Source organism: Magallana gigas, chromosome 4, assembly GCF_963853765.1.
Source record: "Magallana gigas chromosome 4, xbMagGiga1.1, whole genome shotgun sequence".
NCBI lineage: Eukaryota > Metazoa > Mollusca > Bivalvia > Ostreida > Ostreidae > Magallana > Magallana gigas.
In genome coordinates, this window is record NC_088856.1 from 36804370 (window position 1) to 36825928 (window position 21559).

The 21559-nt window shown below is 33.2% G+C and overlaps 2 protein-coding genes across 3 annotated transcripts in view; one reads left to right on the forward strand and one right to left on the reverse strand.

The window, feature by feature from the left end:
- LOC105329800 (E3 ubiquitin-protein ligase TRIM71) overlaps positions 1-16988 on the forward strand; it is a 38334-nt gene extending 21346 nt beyond the window's left edge. The window contains exons 1-2 of one of the 2 annotated variants that reach the window (XM_066082331.1): positions 13455-13584; positions 14930-16986. In XM_066082331.1, coding sequence (XP_065938403.1) covers positions 13582-13584; positions 14930-16630 — 1704 coding nt within the window. In that variant the 5' untranslated portion in view covers positions 13455-13581 and the 3' untranslated portion in view covers positions 16631-16986. Of the gene's footprint in view, positions 1-13454; positions 13585-14929 lie in introns of those variants that run through there. The other variant, XM_066082332.1, reaches the window with a different exon arrangement.
- On the reverse strand, positions 1408-4585 carry LOC136274745 (MIP-related peptides-like). The gene is made up of 2 exons (XM_066082337.1): positions 4023-4585; positions 1408-1663 (listed from the first exon to the last, which is right to left on the reverse strand). Exons 1-2 carry the CDS (start codon positions 4379-4381, stop codon positions 1660-1662), a joined length of 363 nt encoding a protein of 120 aa, XP_065938409.1. The 5' UTR covers positions 4382-4585; the 3' UTR covers positions 1408-1659.
- Positions 16989-21559: the final 4571 nt, after the last annotated feature.

The following is a 21559-nucleotide window of genomic DNA, read 5'->3' on the forward strand; positions in this document are numbered from 1 at the left end:
CATTTATGCAAAACGATCATTTTTAAAGATAGTATTATATCGTACATGTATCTAGTGCTGGTATTTTCTCTATGTCAATAAAGCTATGTAGCGGAGGGGGGGGGGGGGGTCCTGCCCCTGTTTTTAGTCCTTTCACTTAAATCAACATTTTGACACCCCCACCCCCCACCCACCCCCCTCTCCGCTTATCTGGAAAATGGAAACAATATGTTAAGATATTACCCCATCCACTCTCTCCACAAAAAAGGATAAGTATTTAGAAGATATTTTGTAATATGTTTGCCAAGATTTTCAGGTAGTTCTGTCACAAACCCCAACTAGTTACCTAACGATGCTACGTGTCTGGTTATGACATGTTCTCATGTTCCTACACTCCATTCATGTTCCATCCAACTATATGGCATTCTAAGTGGATTATAAAACGGAAAGAAAACGCTTCTATGTCACGCAATAAAAGCTAAAAATATTGGTTTTTTCCCTCGATAAAAACTTAGCCATCAATAAAAGAGATATCTCTTATGGGGATAATTTAATTCCATTTTTTTTAAAAACAATTCAAGAGTATTTCATTTTTACTACCTTGTTAAGGAATCTTTTACATTCCTGTGGGAGTGATCTTTCTTCTCCAGGGAATATTGAACCTAGTTTTAACCACAGGAGCTCAGCACAACCATTTACTTTTGCTTTGATAGGAGATTTTGCTAGAATTTTCAACTTAAAGTTTCGATATGCATTTGACTTTATTTAGCCCCCCCCCCCCAACAGTCTGTAAAATACATACAATTTGTATATAGTGTAGTGTTTGGGGTTTTTTTGGTAGAAAGAGACAAATAATTCTTCCTATAAGAAGTGCTTTTTATTCTTATATAATGAAGCAAAATATAAACACATTAAATATTTTTTTATTGAGCAACTATAGATATATAAACAAGTATGCAGGTTTATCCGTCGATATAATCTTTGAACATCATAGAAGATTGGATAGAAAGAAATGGTTGATATGTTTCAAATTTTCAATACAATATTGTTCCGATATAAAAGTTCATTTTCCAACCCACTCCCCCTGTCTTTTCTCTGACCAGATATTTCGTTTTCCCATAAGGAAATCGCTGTAACGTTTTCCCATAAGGAAATCGCTATAGCGTTTTCTGGGATAAAATTTTTTTGCCAAGAAATTCCGAATAACGTTTTTGGACATGATTTCTTTTACCTAGAAATTCTGAATATCTTTTATCATTTAGTCGCTTTCCGAGAAACTCCGAAAAACGTTTAATTTGACCTAGACGCTTGCCGAGAAATTCCGAAAATCGTTTTGGTATTCCCCGCTTCCCGAGGAACTCCGAATACCTTTTCCCGAGAAATTCGGAGTACTTTTTAGATCTCTGATTTTCCGTAGGATTCTCAGCCATTTTTTGGTTATCACTATTATCTAATTCTTCGCTTAAATCTTTAATAACGGGGGAGTGAATAGAATCCGAACAATTTTCGTCCAAAGTATTCTGTAATTTAAGATGATCAGTATCAAAAGTTTCGGCGTTTTCCAAGTCTCCCCCTTTGATGTTGAGTGGAGAGTCAGCTAATAATGGATCGTCTGGTGTACCAATTCTGGTTTCTGTCAATCCTCTTATTGCAGAGCTAAGAAGATTCTCCTGATCGGAATCATCTAAAAAAAGGAGAACAAGAAGATGATTTATTTAATTTTCTCTCGAATCCAATATCAAAAGACGATATTAGTAGTCATGTTTCCTGGTTGTGTCCTTTAACAGAAATGTTTCATATAATACACTTATACCCCCCCCCCCCCTTCCTCCCCCTTTGTATTTGTCGATTAAAAGTACAGCTTGCAGATCAAAAAGTAGATTGTGAGAATAAAATGTCTTATTATTGATACGTGGTATCCCGAAATATTTAATTTATCGATCGAAAATAAATTGTAAGAGATGGCAGAATCCTTACAAAAATTCAGATTGTGTTATTTGAGTAGTCAGACATGAAACAAATGCATTGCTCACCCCCCCCCCCCCCCACCCCTCCGCACCCTAACCCCCAATTTCAAGCATGGACATCTACAACTATCGGTTAAAGTTTAGAAATATTGTGATATTGATCATGTAATGTGACGAATTCTGCAGAGGCAGAATCAATGTATGATGAAATATTGTTCAAAGAAACTTAAAGATACCATTCCAATAAATACATGTACATGTAATAATATACAAGTTTATATTATATATTTAAATTATAAGTTTGATATCGCTCAATATCACGTTACCACAACATAACCACAAGATAGCCGATCACCACTGCATTCAGTTAGCATGCAACATTTAATGTCTAAAAAATACATATTCCATACTTAAGTTTTAAATATCGCCATGCACAAGATTTCATGTCCACTAAAAACCTGTGCATACATGCGTATTGCATACACTGTATATACAATCTGTGTGTAATTATTTGAAGAAAAAAAATGAAATAATTAAAAAAAAACTAGAAACAATTCTTATGTTATATGATGAAATAAAGGAATTTGATGGAAGGAAAAATAAACTTATGAAACATCGTGTTCATTCAATTACGAACTACAAGAAGTATCATCCCATCTCTACTCAAGGAAATGAACGCTGGTGTTTTATTGACCAAAACCAGGGTCGCTTCATGAAGTTGCTGCATACAACCTTTGTGTGTTACACATAATACACTACGTAATATACACATGTATTTCATGCATGCTCACATGCGCAATACTCTTCCTATGAACATGCAATAAGCGCCGCTCGCTCGCTTCTTAACAAACAGTTACTTCTTATTAACATGTAATTCAGCTATTTTTTTTATTTATAAACTATCCCAGTATTGCATAAGACAGCTGATTAGATCTATCAACTTTGGAAATTAAATTAAATTCAATATAAAAAGTCACTATCATAGTATTGTACTTTTCCGAGGAATTTAATTAGTAAAATGTTGTAACATAATCTTTTTATAAACCGTATATATACTAAAGTCTGAAAGTTTTTACAGCTTGACATACTAGAAATAGATTTTGATTTCAAGCTTTGGGGAAGTTTAATTCACGTGCAATACTGTGACGTAACGATAGAAACGTCTGTTTTCTCAAATATTATTACATGTATTTCGTTTGGATTTCAGTCTATGTTTATATTTTATATACTTAATACAAATAGATCGACCTCGGGCTTAGTCCCCGGTTGATAGATTCTCACTAGGTCTATAAAACGTGTTTATTTCATCAAATTTGATACATTTCATGAAATATTTTATGGCGGTTTTGTGTATTAAAAAAAAACAGGACGTGGGAACTAGGTGTTAACGCATGCGCAGGGAACAATTAGTAGCTATTGGAAATTTTTCTAGTGGTGTCCTCACAAACGCTCAATCCATCTTGAAATAATTTTTTTTTTATTTATGAAAGGTAAAAAATGTTAATAACTTAAAAATAAAGCATCTCAGACAATTCATTCTCTTTAAAGAATTAATCTAGAGTTTTTGCGTTTGTCTGTTTTTAAGAAGTCCTTTAAAGTCATGCGATGGAACTAGGTTTACAAAGTACAATGTCTTATGGAATAGGAGAAGGGTTACCAAAAGGTTTGCTTTGACGAAGGAATTCATTGCAATGAAAAACGAGGTTGACTCACAGACAGGTTTGGACTTACATGTACGATATGGACCCTTGCTGGTATTGTACTTGTGCTCTATGCGCCTGAGTGGGTTGCTCGCTCCGCCTACCTACATACATGGGTGGCTCGAAACGCTTTTGGAGTAATTGACTATGCGCTTGCTTGGCGCTCGCCAAGTCTGCTATTAAACTATTTCTTTTTCCTATAAACACTGGAGTTTCAAAACGCTTAAACTTTTGACTGGACGAATTTGATAAGCTGTCCTCATCATCTGGGATGTCTAAAACCCCACTCCCCGTGTCAGCTGCAGAATAAAAGTTATCGCCATTAAGCAAAGAATCTGCAATACTATCGTGCATGCGCAACTCGTCTGGCACTGACCTGCGTAGTGCTATATAGCTATAATAAATAGTTTTGTCGTCTGTATCCGCCCGCCGCCGCCCAACAAAGAGAGGCGTTCCTCGTTTTCCCACAAGTTTTGGGTTGTTCATTTTGCCTCCTCTCCCCACCACAAGGTGCATGCGACGTTTTCCTACAAAAAAGGGAGCCCTGCGCTTGCCGACGAACATCGGTAGATTTCCTCTCTTGTTCATGTCGAACTCTGAAATGTCTTCGGGAACCAAAATGGTGGACCTCTTTAATTCTTCACGGGGTGAAAACCGTTTAAAGCCAAGGATCGGAGCTGTTCTTTTTCCAAGCGGGTTGCTATCGCGCTTGTCGACTAATAACTGTCTATTCATGCGAGCCTCATGCTCAAATGCGTCGTCTGCGTCACTAGGATAAATGTCAAAAGGCTCTTGGCTCAGGAGTTCGTCCCGAATGGCTGCCTCAAAGCTTAGCAATGCGGCTTCGTTTTCGTCATCGCGTTTACCGATGAATTTCGGAACAAATGGCGACCGCTTGACCCTGTCGTCTGCTTTCCCCGCTGCTTTTGTCTGCTCCTCTAAGTTGCAAAAAAAGAATAAGAATATTTAAATTCTAGCAAGCATTGAGATTGTTTGCATACAGTAACCAAAATGATTCAATATTCATTTGCATATTTTATCATAAAAGTTTATGTAGACCAAAAAAATCAAACAATTTTATTTTTTTTTAAAAATGCGTTTAAAAAAGGTTTTGTAGAATGCAAAAGGCTGACGGTAAAGATTCTTAATTCAAAAACTATCTCATGTTTTTTTTTTTTAAATGACATACATGCAATTGTAAATTTATTAGTACGCTATAGCACACTACAAATTGATTTTTATAAGCCACTAATTTCGTCACATGGTAGAGCGCTTGCTCCCTGTAACGTCAAGTGGATTATGACCTAAACAACTTCGCCCCCACAATTGCACGTAAAGCCAGTGACCATACTACTGCTAAGTAGAGCTCCCTTGCCAGAAAATTGCGAGCAAATCATCTCGATTGGATTTTCCCGATAAAGCGTTATCTCAAATTTAGCGTCCATTGACAAAATTCTTAAATAACGCAATTATGTAAAATAGTCCATGCTATATTTGTCACTCCTATATCTTACCTCGGTACTGTATGGAAGGCCATGCAGCTACGGCTTATGTAAATCAATCATATATAGTATCATTGATATAAACACAGTCGTTCCTTGCTTATCGCATTTGATTTTTTTTTAGCATTATTATTTTTAGACAATATCTTATTTTTCATTTTAATCTCACATTTCTCTAAGAACTGGGGGCTAACTTTATCCTCAGTGGTTTTTTGTGTGAAGTAAAATCCTATCAAAACCTTGGTTTTCACAACTTTACAAATTAAAGCCGCCTTTTTACCTTCTCTTATATCCTACGAGCAAAACATATCTTCGCGCATTTAGTCATTTCTCTCGTTACGAAACCCGGTGATTTAGTGCGACCACCCCTAATCGAGAATTCTGCTCAAAGACTTGCTAATATCATCTAAATTTCAATTGCCAACCGTTCATAACCTAACCTCAATAACCCACATATTTCTATTTGGACTCAAAGACACAATAGCAAATAGATTTCTACTTACAACAAGAAAACTTAATAAATCCATATAAAACCACGAATGTTTACAAACAGATTATATGATGTGATTTTCTTTCGCATATATACAGAGATTGAACTAAATTTAGATAGCATTATTATTAATAAGACTTTTTTGTTAGAAAATATATCTTTATAAGATGTAATTTGAATTGCATATTAATACCCATCTGCTGGTTTGGCGTTGATTAAAAAGTAAATTAAGTATTGTTCTAAAGGTCAGCTTCATTTCTTTTTTTCTAAAATGAAAATAATTTTCAGTAAAAACAATTCATTCCGAAAAAATAGATTTTAAAAATGTTTAAATATTCTGTATTTTATTCCGGATGATCTGTAAGGATTTTTTTTTTATATAAAAAGTGAGGAAGTATATGGCATCTGTAACTGAGCCCCCGTTAGTTAGTATTATTCCATTTAGAACCATTTTAACAAATGCTTGGAGTTTGGTTAGTTGTGTGAAACAGCAATGTGACGTAGGTCTGTCTGTTTCATTGTAGACCATTCAGCCATGGCTCTTTGAAATCAACAAGATTTGTTTGGCTTTCGAGACAAGACTACACAATCGGTGTATATTTCGCTTGAAACCAGCGTCATTTTAAACTTGTTTTGACGCAAGAAATAAATAGCTACGTCCTTCTGAAAGTCCATGGCTTTGTTAAAATGGTTCTATTTACAATATATGTACAATACATGCATGTTGATGTTCTCCGTATTGGAAATAAAAATCTGAGAGATAACATGTCTTCTTCAGAGAGATATGAATATCTTCGCTTTCTGATTTGGCCAACATTGGTTTTTTTTTAAATAACAACAATGAAATGAAAAATGATACTGCAAATTTGTCAATATGTTTTTAATATATATTACATCATAATTGTTAAAAAAAAACTCGAAAAGAATTTATTTTAAGAGAGTTCATATGTACCATTAAAAAAAGCTGCGCGTACGCCTGCATGGGTACATGTATATTTCAAAGGATACTGATGTCCCTGTATATTCATGTAGGTAGATAAAGAGATTGAAATATCAGGGTTTTTTTTATATAGATGCATGTAGGATAAAAAGAGGGAATACTCGTTATGTGTTTTGTTTTTATTTTTACATGTATAAGGATAGAGAGAGAAATCATTTTTTTTTTAAGAATAAAGGAAGGAAATGACACCATGTGCCAACGATGGTGTTCACATATCGCATCATTATGAATTATTGATTTTATTATATAGCTAGAATTGAATATATTCCGGATAATTCAATTTGTCAACTCCGGTACGATTACAATTCCCTTAATACACAAAACCATGAGTCCATGGATTTTGAACAATGAACAAATCATTTTTCTTTTCTTGAATGACACTTGTATGTGTTAAATCACATAATGTCAAGCGATGTCGCTGATTCACGAATCATATTTTGTTGACTTTAATAATTTTCTTGATATCAATAGTGCGCATCATAAGATACACGGTAAATTATTAACGTGCTGTCTTAGCGATTTATTTTAGATTCTAAAAGTAATTTGAATGAGGACATTTGGCAAGGGCTATGGAGACTATTATAAAACCAATCGTAGTGCAATTTCGAAAATTTAATACAGTTATTTGTATTATCTATAAATGTGCGAGTCGGAATGATTTGAATAAATTGCGACAGAGATAACAAAGATAAGAATATAAGATAACAAACACCAAGTTCGGCGATATGCATATTTTAGTCCCGATATGATTATTTAATTTTGGGTACGATTGAGCAATCTTATACAGAGTTAAGCCCCGTGGACGTAGAAAAAGTTCAATTATTTGCAGTTTTCGTTCATTTTCTTCGCAGAGGAGTCACATATTGAAATAGAAAAATAGTATAAAGGTTTATCATAATTATATCTAGGTCAAGTTTAATTTTGGGTACGATCAAGCACTTTTTGACAGAGTAATGTGCATTGGACTTTGAAAAATTTCAATAATTTGTAGTTTAAATCCATTTTTTTTGCAGATGTTTGCAAGGGAGGGGGCATAAGTGTTTTACAGTAATCTCTTTTCTAGACCTACCGTAGTCAGTGGACAACTGTATAAGGACACTACTTACTGAATTTTGGGTACTTTAGGGTAATTTTGGTATAACCATTTAAAACTTAATGGTATTATATATTTATATATTCATATAAACTGGTTGCTGATGTGTGCTTTTAAGTACTTTAATTTCTATTTATTAATCAGCCAATCAGAATATTTTTGTTATATATCTAAATACGCAATTCAGATATCTCAATGTATTTAGATTAAACGAATGTTCCTTGATTGAAAAAGGAATTCTAACAGAATAAAATAAGGAACGTGAATTTCTCTTGAAAAAAAAACTTCTTTTTACTAAACAACCTAAGATAACAATAATATAACAATATATGTTCACTCTGGAAGCAATTGAACGGAAGGTATTGACCGACATCTTTTTTAAAACACAATGAACACAACTACAACAACTATACTCTAATAAGCTAAAAGAAATCCCTCTGGCTTAGGTTAAACGAATTTTGCTAGGCAATCATCTTGATACCGCAAAAAGTCAGCAATAACAACTGTTTTTGTTTTTAGTGAACAAGATCCAAGATTTATTTAAATCATTTTTGATTATCATTTTCAGGTTTTACTACAAAGAAAATACTATTTTTCTATTTGCGTCTACATCTCCCTACTTTGAAATAAAAGGTGAGGATGTTGCAGTGTAAGAATGACACCCACGCCATCTTTGGTGAGGTCACATAGGTCTTTCAGCTAATTAACAACCAAGCAACTCAAAATTGGCCACGTCTACGCACCACAGAGTTATGGAGGGTAATTGTGTTAAAAAAAACCCACTTGTAAATTCAAGTATGCAATCGTGTTGTTGTGGTCTTAATTTTTTAACACAATTAACGTTGTTCATACATTGAAGGATACATTTGTTTGTTAGTGTTAATTAAGACGGCAAAGCAAAAAAATGGTACTGTTATACTGGCAAATATTGTAAAATTGTTGATGTTTAAGAAAACTAGAAGTATCTTGAATGAAATATTAAACAGAGAAATGTATTTTCAATGACATGCTTATTAGATGCATGCTCAGTGCACTGCAAATTCAGTATATTGCATTTAATATACCGGTATATATGACATATCTATTTTACCAGTATACGTCAACTACTACATGTAACATGTTAATGTATATATCCATGTTTATCTGTTGAGGTGTATGATTTGTAGAAGAGAGGGTGCATATATATACTTTTAACACTGCTACAAACTCATTTACAAGTACAAACGAATTTATCTTATTTAAGGGAAACTTAAGTTTTATTTCGTGCTCCATTAATTTCATATTACGCAGCATCAACATTAATTTTAATTTAATATAATTAAGGTACTGTTACTCCTTCAAATTAAAATATTTCTGATATAAAAATAACCACTTAATTTTTTTTTTTAGAAAAAAATTATGATGCAATTTTAATCTTGTTAAATTTTGAGAAAGTTAAGTGAATTGACTTATATCAGATGTTAATACTATGTCGTTAACACTAATGTGAGATACATGTACTTATCCCAGAATTGATTTTACATACAGTATATTTATATATTTTTTTTAGGCATGAGACGTTAAAACAAGTGATCTCAAAACTCTAATCTATGATTTATTTGTTATGTAATTAACATTAATTATTCAATTACGTTGTGCATGTTATAAAGTTATTTTGGTTCTTTTCGAAAGCATTTATTTATATGAATTATAGCTGTAAATCTCAAAGTCAAAAATAAATTGTTGACTATAGGAGACTACTTAATAACTATCGAAAGTTGTGTACTGTTTGTATATAACAATGAGTACTGTTAATAATATGTTTGTTAATAAGTATTTAACTACAAGTTATGGACTACTGCATCTAGACAATTCTTACACAGACAACAGTATTAAAAACTGCCATTATATTTAAAATTTATTGAGACGCAATTAATAATGTTTGTGCCATAAACAGACAACTTGCATTCACTCAATAAGTTCTCGGCTGATTGACCTATTTAAACGTGTAGTAAACGACACACACAATTCCCGCCCCACCCCCGCCCACCCCAATCCACAGTCCCTAGATATGACATATTGATAGATCCATACACATTATTACATATACTAGACTGAGTATGTATTTTATTATAAATGTATATATGTCTTGATTCCTACTGTTAGGTTTCCTTCTTGATCACTCTTGGTTAAGGCATAGTTTAAAGAACAAGTTCTGAACAATTTTTTTCTGAGGACTTTTAATAAAAAAAAAAATTACTAATAATATATGTATATTCATATAATTTTGTGCAATAGAATGTCAACTTCAAGCATAACATTCCCAAGAATCTTGACCACTGTGACTGAATTTGCTTTAAGACTGATATTTTTTTTTTATCAAGAATTGGCCAGAACGTATCTTTTGGTGCAATTTTTATGCCTAATATTGATTAAGATTATGCAATAGAATATCAGGAAAAACTACAATAATATGTAGTGTAAAGTTATTAAAATTAGTCTCTCTGTCCTTGGATTCATTTATTTTCCCAAACTTTGAACTGTACGCATACAGGATTAAAACTGTGTACTAGGTTCAAAGTGAAGCCAATACCATTTTGTTCAAGGTTCAAAGGTGGATTTAACTTAATCATTTCATATTTTGTGACCTTTGAATTAATATGTCAAGGTAATTTCAAATTGTTAAATTCAAGGTTGATATTATACGTGGCAATATGTATTGTGATTAAAAAATCATGTGTTTTTTTGTTCCTGTTCATATTAAGAATTACTTTAAATTTATAGTTTGCACATTGTGGGTTCTTTTTTGGTATTTTTGGTATTAGTTAATTAGATGCGTTATGATTATGTCAATATTTATTTCACTAAGCTTTAATTTAATTAAGCTTGTAGTCTTAGAATTTTAGCATGTGAATGAGGAATCATTTTGAAGTTCGTATTTAATGTACACCCAACTTTTAAGGCTTTAGTCCCCATAAATCAGAAATCCGTTTGATTAGCAGTCATTATTGAGAAATGCATTTTTATAGAGTTTATTTTTTAAAAGATTGTTTTTCTTCAAAATACAACCAAAAATAGGTATTTTGACATGATTTTAATTTACCTACGTTTATATATATCAGCTAAGATGACAATACTATATTCTTGTGAAGATGATATCCCTACAAAGAAATCCTATCTGATTCGTTAAAGATGTACTTTTATCTCTGTTATATAACCAAAGGAGTTTAACATTTGGATGGTCATGTGTTAATTCATTGTATCCTGTACACTTAAATGTTACAGAGAGAGAGAGAATGAGAGAGAGAGAGAGAGAGAGAGAGAGAGAGAGAGAGAGAGAGAGATATTCCATGTATAACAATTAAAAGTGATTAGAAAGTTCATTCCTTATATAGTGATATTAAAAGTTGTTTTTTTTGTAAAAGAATTTGTTTTAAGAATATGAAATGATGGATAAATCTACGAAATTTCACCCTCCTGGAATCTGCAATATTTCCTTGTTAACAGTTTCTAATTCTCTTGTTGTTTTATACCTGTACTTATAAATGACATTTCTTCTATAAAATGGAATGTTAAAATAACTTTATGATCCATTTGCTATTTTACTAGCTGCTCTTGAACATTAACTACTTAGAAATTACACTTTGTAAAAAGCAAATGTAGCCAAACTGCATTTATATACTTCTTAACAGAACTATGTTATATTTGATATAGTACATACATGTATGTGATTGTTACACAAACATTCCATGAACAAACGTTCTCTTATTTACGCCATCCTTTTCAGTTCTGAGATGTTATGCAGTACATGCACATGTACATGTTTATGAAAATTTAATATGTTAATGAACAGTTAAGTGTACCATTGACACTCTCATAAACTCTTTGATGTCTAGTTAATGTAATTATTTTTATGTGTGAGACTTATTTCTGATGTTGATAAAAATAATAAAATTGAACAGTTAAAAAAAGGGTTTTTCTTTTGTGCATGTATACTGGTAATAATCAGATTTATAAAAAATCATCTTCAGATTTTTTTTATCCAATTTTCATCAAATCATATTACATGTACACATTCTGTCTGCGAAAATTTTTTCCGTATCGTATATTCTTACAATCTAAGTTTAATCTCTCCCCCCCCCCCTCAACTCTTCCCAGTGTGGCCTTGACATGGCATCTATAAAAAATCTCTGAAATGATAATATAAGAAAATTCAAGTAATTCTCTCCTTACTTTTTAATACGTTTTTAACGACAAGAATCGAGTAAGTAAAAAAATTAACTAAATGATGTCACCCTTGTGAACAAAAGTACCTCCGCCCCTGAATCATCACTCTTTTCGAACTTCCAGACCTAAAGGAGTAATCGTTATTGTTCATGATAATGATAAATATATGCTTGCTTTTGCAGATATTTTACAATTACCAGATAAAAGCCTCACTTTTCTTTAACATATTTTTCTTTGTAAAATAAAAGCTTCTATCACTTGGTCATGGTTTGAAAAAAAATACCATATACAAGCAAGTATATATTATAAAAGTTTTAGATAAACGAAATCACTAGCTTCTTGTTTTATTTGGATTATAAAACAAAAATCAAAATATATTTATTATCAATTTTCTTATTATTCCCATTGAAAGGGATCTTTGTCTTCAATGAGAATCAGACACCCAAAAATGATTGGCTGAAATTGGTTCTGTGGTTGACAAGGAAACGATGGCAAGTCCTAAAGAACAGGAAAAGGTCATATATTAGATCAGATTCTATACTCTTTCATACTGATAATTAAACAGGAAAATACTGTATCAGAAGCTGATATTAAGCCCATAGTATATATGTTATGCATCTGAGGCTGTTATGGATCGTATACCTAAATAACTCTCTATAATATATAATAAATTTATCAGTACATGTATTTGTATTATTAAATACCCAAGTATTTACGAATGTATCTTCAATCAGATGTACACATGTATACTACAACATCAAGGCCATTTGAATTATATAAATGTTAATTTGAATCGAAGACCTGCGGATAAAGGTATAATTGCCGTCAACAAGTGTCAGTAAATTCTGAATCCGCCGAGAATGCAAAAAAAGAGTGAGGTGGCAAAAACCACATGTCTAGGACCTATCAGGCTTGATAAAGAATTCTCGAGTTAAAACCCAGTTTTAGAAATCCTATTGAATGGCTCTTACATTCAAATTCACCCAGCATAACAAGCATGAGTAAATTTAAAATGCTAGTAAAATCATAAGATGAATAGACCGTCTTTAAAAAATTCATCAAAGATATTGATTATCTCATCCATGCAGAAAAAAATGAATTCGCGCATAGCATCCCTCATCCGAATCTAATTTGCATTTCAGGTGGTTGAAAATCATTCTACACTCTCACATTTAATTATAGTAAAAGTATCATGGTTATTTTTTTTATTTACACTTAAATATGTACATAAATAAACAATATATACATTCTATATACAGTTATATGTATCCGAGGCAATATTTACCGGACCTTATTCATGAATACTTGTACTTACACTCTCTACCCCCCTTTTTGTATTTCTGTATTACAAAACGGTAATTTATTTTATAACCATTATATTTATGACATTATTTCTTGCATGATCAACACACTGTTTACAAATATCATTTTGCTCTAGTTGTATAATGCCCCTATATATAAAAAAATAGTTATCCTCCATGCAAATAAATTGTTTTGTTTGTTCAAGGTCTGTAGCCAGGAGATTTAAATCCTTTAAACTCTACAACAAGGAAGTAGGATACACAAGTCTCGTACGTATTCTCTCAGGTGTCATCGACGCCATTCCGAACGAAATACTTTTAAGGTCACATTGATCAGCTGTTGATGGTAAGTAAGAATAATTGTATCTGATGATCAAAATATTTCCTAAGCGTGATATTGATTTAGTTCAATATCATTGATATGGATTAAGTCCAGATTATTTGATCGCTTAACGTTGGGTAATTCTATATTGAAGTTCTTATACTAAACCGAAAGTAGTGGCCATTTTGAACAAAATGACTTGCGTTTTAAAATTCTCTACCATCGGCTCATACATTCACTAATGTTTAATTTGTTTACATATAAATTGTACGTGTTCTTATATAATTGTATATTGTAAACCAATGGCGGATTAAGAGGGTGGCGCACCCGGCGCGCGCCCCTTCTATAAAATTGTCAAAACAAAGTTATACTCCTTCGATGAAAGAAAATATACAACTTCCGAGTCTTAATTATGAACTTTTTGGGAACTCATGGGATTTCTCTACATTAAATTGATTTCAACGTGTTGTATAAAATTAAAAAAACCGTGTGTAACGTACATAGAAAGTCCATTTCCTATTTCAATTAACCTCTCCTTGGGTTCAAATGTGGCCAGTCATTCGATTTTAGATACATGTAGTTTGTTATACTAGGTACATGTTGTGTCTCAACCGACTCTTCCATGTTTATTATACATCGTCCCATTGAACTTAATTTTTTTTAACTGATTAATTTATAGCCATTCGTAAGGAAAAAGAAATGTTTCTTATATTTCTGCATGGCAGAGGGTTTTGATAGGATTTTGTAGGTCTTTTATTTACAAATGTATAAAAAAGTTCAATCGTTATCTGGGTCCCCACCAGGGCTGCCCAGACACCTTGCCTAAATCTGGCGCCCCCTCTAAATTCAAACCCTGTTGAACCAAATGATCTGGTTAACAAACAAATGAGACTCGCTCTGTTTCATTTTGATCAATAGTCTAAAACTGATTAGTAAGGAAAGCTACCATGCTCGGATCTGAACGGAGGGGGAGGGGGTGGGTCCCTAGAAACTCAAAGATTACTACATTCACATTGTAAAATTATCCCCCCCCCCAAACCGGCAGACCCCTTTGACACCCCCCCCCCCCCTTTGCAAAAAAAATGTCTGAATCCGCGATTGACTGTACCTTAATGTAATTATTATTATTAGAGATGCCTAGATAGAAATTGGTATAGACATCCAAAAAGTTGATAATAATATGGAATGGACAAAATCAAACACCTCTATCTAATAAACTATTCTAGATGTCAAAATGCTTATACATAAATGTATGTGTGCGTGTGTGTGGAAGAGGGGGGTTGGTAGAAATGATTGACTTCATGCGATTTTTAATGGCAAAATAAATGTTACAGATTTCATAAAAATACTGGCACATTTCTCATTTCAGATGGCATTATCTAAATCCCAAATACCACCCGACGCCCAGCATTATTTGGTGTGTGGCACTGAAGGCTGTGAGAGGAACTGCCAGTTTTACTGCAATGACTGTCACCAACAAATGTGTGAACAATGCAGAGATGAACATCAGAAGAATAAAAAAACCAAGATCCATGAAGTAGTCCCTTATAAACAACGCAAACGACAACTACCTGTCGAGAAATGCCAGATCCACCCAACAAAAGAAATGGTTCTTCTCTGCAAGGAATGCCAAATTCCCATTTGTTACAAATGCACAGCTACAGAAGAACATCGCGGCCATGCGTTTACTGACCTAGAAATAGACTTTGATGAAAATATTTCCCTATGTCATGAAGAAATTGCAAAAATTAGAAATTATTTTGAGCCAACTTCTCAAGTTTTGAAAAAAGAAATTGCTGGCGATGTCAAAGAAATAAAGAAGATTATGGACGGCATAAGAACGTCCATGAAGGCTGAAGCTGAGTCTATGAAAAAGCTCGTAGACACAGTCACATCAGAAAATATAAAACAAGTCGACAAAATTGAACAGTCATTATTAGAAACATTTAACGGCCAAACTCAAAAAATAGATGACTACATCACCTATCTAGATGAATCATCTACAAACATAGAACAAATAACATATGCTCTCAAATCAGAAAGCTTTATCATTCGGCCTTTACCAGAGACATCCAAACCAGTTCCACCCATCTTTACTGCCGGTAATTTTAGCAAGGAAGATATCGCCAAACTACTGGGTAGAATAACTATTCAAAACACTAAACCTGAGAACAGAAAAATAAAACCCATGGAGACTGCCTCAACACAGTTGAAACCTACAGGGAAACAAAGTAAACAAGGGAGAGAGAAATCTGACGTGAAACGAACACTGTCTCTGTCTTCCTCCGTCACCAAGGTCAGGGAGTACACAGTACTAGTTGTTGATAATGTATTTCATATATCACTGGGTAAATCAGGCAGACTCTGGGTCAGTGATAGTAATGGCAACTTTGTCCAAATAGATCTTCAAGGGAATCAGCTACAGAAGATACAAACCAGTGGTGGATCAGGAAGCTACCGGCACACAGTCACACAGGACGGGGATCTAATCTATACAGACAGAAACAACGTCATCAATAGGATAACACAGAATAATACAATCACTGAATTCATAAAAACAGGAGACTGGAAACCAGTCAGTATACACTCCTCCCACATCAACGGGGACATACTGGTGGGGATGGAGACAGATGAAGAGGGTAAAGTCACCAGGTACAACAAGACAGGGATAGAAATACAGAACATACAGAGAGACAACAAAGGACATAAATTGTACAAGTATCCACAATACATCACAGAAAACATCAATGGTGATGTCTGTGTATCAGACTATGGCAATGATACTGTAGTGGTGGTGGATAAATCAGAACAACATAGGTTCTCCTACACAGGTCAGGGGTCAGGGTTTCATCCCTGTGGAATATGTACTGATGTACTCGGTCACATCCTGGTGTGTGATAGTTATAGCAACACAGTTCATCTCCTGGATCAGAATGGTCGGTTCTTGACTCTACTATTCACAGAACAACAAGGGGTAGATTATCCCCGTAGTGTGTGTGTGGATGATGACAACAATCTCTGGATGGGACAACTCACCAACAAAGTGATAGTGTACAAGTATCTACAGTGAACATTATATATGTTCATTTATGTCCATACAATAATTAGGTACTGTGCGTATGTTGTAAGACAATGTAACAACAACACTGTTACATTGTACAGTTACTTGTATCCACAGTATACATTGACGTACATAGACATCATTCATGTAAACCTGTGTATGTTTTTTTAATAACATTGTATCGGTTTTTATTAATGACTATTTTCCATTGCTGTCGATATGATAATAGGTATGTAACTATGTATTAAAAATATCAAATTGTTCTGAGTTATAAGTTATATTAGAAACTACTAGTTTGAATCTTGTCTATTAAAGTTAGCAAAAAGACTTTATTTACAAACGGCGCAATATGTCTGATATGGTTGACGGAATATGATTTAAAAAAAAAAAGATGCATTAATTAAAACGTTGTCCGAAATAAGTAAATAAAAGAATAACTTATCTTTTTAAGCATCACATTTGAGATGAAAACGACCAGAGAGAGAGAGAGAGAGAGAGAGAGAGAGAGAGAGAGAGAGAGAGAGAGAGAGAGAGCGTGCTAGGCGGACTTGTTCTGTGAGCAATAGAACTGCATGTAACTACGTATACCTTGTATGAGTATATGATTAAGTAAAAGCTTAGTTTTCTGATTGGCTGATATCCAACAACCTTGAAAAAATGAAACGTTACACTTTCTCGTGTCCTAGGAGGTCACATCGAAAAATTACTAATAGCAACACAATACCGGTAGTTATTGTGGACAAATGCCAGTATACCTCAGTGTGTTGCGCCAACTGCAACCAAAACATTACTTGCAAATTGAAAATCCAAACGTTAATCATTTTCGTAAAACATACAAAATAATGGTATATGTCACTTTTTCTGCGATAACAAACGCTCGTAAAAATTCGGAATTGAATTTAATGAAAAAAACTACAAACACATTATACAGTTATAGGATGTAGCATGGTGGGATACCATCACCTGAAAAGTCAGATACATGTACAAGAATGTATCAAATACAAGGGATCCATCTATCTTTAAATCAACAATTCAAGCAATCTTTAAAGGACCGATCTCGTGGTTTTTTTAAAATCGAGATTTGTTTTAAAATCATGTCTCTAAAGTAGAGTATATAATCTAACGTTATGTAAAGTTCGGCGATATGCATATTTTAGCTCCGATACGATCCAAGAGAGGTTACTCTGATAAGGAAGTAGACCAAATTATTAATGGAATATGCACAACAAAAGGTAATACGTAGAAATTTAGTCCTAAGAAGCAAACGACGTCAACCAAATGCTACGATTACTAAAACAGCCAGAATAATAAGTTTAAAAACAAACTTTACATTTTCAAACACTGGAACAGTTTGGAAACAAACACACTTTGCCGATAGATATTATTCAACGAACGAGTAATATGCCATAGTAAATACAAAAAATATGAGGAAAATTATAATTTAGTCACGCTTATAAAACCTTAAGCTTAAAACTTTTAATGAAGGGGGACTCTGATAATGTAATGGTTGCCCTTCAGAACAGAAAAAAAATTGCATTTCCCTTTTAAAAACACACTGCTTTCATAGTAAAATTTATCTGTTCATAACTTTAAATAAATGATAAAAGAAAAAAAGAATATTAAATGGTTAACATTTTGCTAGTTACAATAATGTGAGTTGATTTATTGTAAACTTATGTAGCATTTTGAAATATATGCGAATATATTACGTAGATCATTAATATATCAAAATAGATAAAGCAAGTTATATAGAGTGTCGGGTCCTATCTACACAAGTGTGGTTAATTGATGACCTTTTTTAAAATCTATTTTGTTAAGCGGGTATATAGAGTTTAAAGTCCTTTATAAGACTGTCTATATTTAACCAAATATTTCTAAAAACACAAAATAAACAAAAACCGTTCCTCACAACACGCTTAAAAATACAACAATAACAAAACAAGAAAACAAATCATTGATAAACATTAATGATGAAAAACTTCCAATACAAATATCATAAATATCATAACACTCCATATAACACCTAGTGGGCTTTTATAAAATAGTACTGGGGTCGTTATGAAACAAACGTGCGAAACAATCGAATCTTAGAAAAGGGACGCTATTTTTGCTACAGTGTAATCCACCTCTGCGGTTTTGCACTGATCTCTCTCGGTCATTTACGTAAACACGGTAACAAAAAAGACGTGGTGATCCGAATGACTGCATGCTCACTGCATAAATTACAGAATTATCATGGTGCATTTCAAAGTTCGAAAATTCTACACTGGTGAAAGTATTTTGATTACTATGTTTTTTAATCCCAATAAGAAAGATAGGTGCCCCATACCACCTTAACATCGACAAGTGTGAGGATATACATGGAGACATAAGTCACCCATGTGAACATGTAATTATCATAGAGCTATACAGAGAACAAGAGAATCGCACGCCATGTTTTAAAAAAAATCAATGTCATGTAAACTTTAAACATTTTTTTACATATTTAGATTTGATTGAAGTCGCATTATTTTCTCTGGAAATCAGTTCACTCTAATTAAAACGGTGTGATTACAAATAAAAGATTGAAAGAATCAGATGACTGTTTAAAAGCGGCCATCGGGGAGTCCTAATCGTAGCAGCACTTTACTATGACATGTGAAACTTTATTTGTAAGGTTTCTTATCATATTTTTTGACAGTGCATCAGAACAAAGATATTCAAAACAATCAGTTTCACAGTCTGAATGCCTCGGGAATCTGACTACTCATTTCGGGGTACAGTTCCCACACTCAGTGCTTACAAAACATGTTTGTTTTGTCGAATTAAGATTGTTGGAAACAAAGTCTCTGAAATGGTTTTCATGTTTCAGAAAAGTCTAAGCATGTATATCAAAATTTGATTGAATTATTTCTGCCACAACAATATTTTATCCACAAAGAAAGGTCATCAAGTTGATAAGTTTTGTAGTCCCTTTCAGCTTTTAGGTACCCGTTTATGTTCTGAGCCTTTACATCATGTATGTTACAAAAGTTGTTCAAACGTCTAAGATAATAGATTTAGAATGAACTTCACAAAAAGGATGAAGGTGAGATAAGAATAACACATACAATCAATTACATGTTATAAGTTTTCTTTTTTTCTTCTTCACCGTTATCGCCTTCAAAGTTAAAGTAACCATTAAATTTGTCTCTATATCAGACAATAGGAGCAGTGTGTTTTAAAGTTGGACACTCCCGTCCTCTTCCCACGCCCGGCCTCAACGCCCCAATTAATACCAATGCTGAAATAACATGACTGTATACTTGTAAAAATACAGATCATACATGTACATCTGTATATATAGACGATGTATGTTATAACCATTAAGCTCAAGTTTAATGCATGGTAACCCTCCTTTCGCTCAAGCAAAAACAAACATCATGTTTGTAAGACGTCTTCACGTGAGATCAATTTTTGGAAGCGCTAGATCATATATCTTCGACTGAAGCCGGTCATCGAATATCACACAAAGTCAGTCCTTAATCTGAAGATAACCATTATCGAATTTCAGGTCAAAAGTTCAAAGATCAGGTGCATTTATTCTACAGGCAAAGAACCAACAGCATCTAGGGGAAAGAATGGAGAATGAATTTGACAGAAATGTCGTGTTTGATAAAGGATCTTCTTAATACTTTGATTTATCAAATCGGTTCTGCTGGGATTGAATTAATGTTAATCATGATTACATTATAATTTTTTTCCTCCCGTGAATTACTGGGTCAAAAAAGTCACCAACCCCAGCATTAATTATTAACGGCATTAAATGTCGGGTAAAATAAGTGAACAAACTAGAGCAGAGCTCGTGGCAAAGCCACGAGTAGGTCTTCCGTTGTTGCTGCGGGTTAAAAATATATGTGATATGGTGTCAAAAATTATATTTACATTTTACAGTGTCTTTGCCTGTGATAACACTACGTATCAATTTTGTACTATAAAACCCATAATACAAGTGACGTCAAATTGAGGCGCCAGCGGGGTTTGCTTATTTATATTTTAATATTTAATCGCACAATGGCTAAAAATTATATAAATATAAGTAATAAGGAATCATTCTTTGAATATTATGAGGTGATAATTTCGGTCGGGGTTTGATCAATTCTATCATAAAGCCCTTCGGGCTTTATTGGATGTGATTTTGGCCCGACCAAAATATCACCTCATAATACTCAAAGAATGATTCCTTATTCATTATATAATGACTAAACTTTCAATTCCGCTTTTGATATAAAAACGTGTCGTGATTGAAAACCTGTATATAAAATGTGTTTTGAACAAGACAGGAAGAAAATGTTTTTGGAAAACTATTTGTCGAACACAATCTGTGTAATCGTTTCAAAAATTCTATAAAAAGTGAGATGTTTAATGGCGAGTTAAATTTTCAAAAGGTAGCAAGCATTGTTATAAACAGTATGTACTCATGATTCATGTCAGGAATTGCAGTTTTTTTAAAAACCTAACCCGCCTACAAAACACGTAACCTTTTCTCTAAGATAACTTGTTTATTTAAATCTTTTTTTGAAGACTATTTGCAAGTTTAAAATTGTTACGTGCTGACAAAATTTAGTAATTTGTCAAAATTGATGGCAGCATTGAGATTTTCTTCAGGGAAATGTGTGTCGTGTCGTCTGATATTATTTAATGATACGAATAGATTTGGACATTCAAAATAATATATAATCAGCTAAAAAAAGATGAGCGGGAGAATTTATGCAAAAGCGAGCATCTAAATTTTACACCAGATGGTCCTGTTTCATAGAGACACCGCTATGTAATGTGAATTAAATAACCTTATTTACAGAAATGAATGTTACTTCTCTTGACGATATAATAATATGCAAAATCCTTATTTTTAAGTCAGTGGGTTGACTAATTAAATTAAAAAAAAACTTCAATTGCGCTTGCGTAAATTGGAATTCT

What these genes read in the sequence shown, in the direction of transcription:
- LOC136274745 (XM_066082337.1), bottom strand. Translation starts at nt 4,381, where the DNA reads ATGAATAGACAGTTATTAGTCGACAAGCGCGATAGCAACCCGCTTGGA.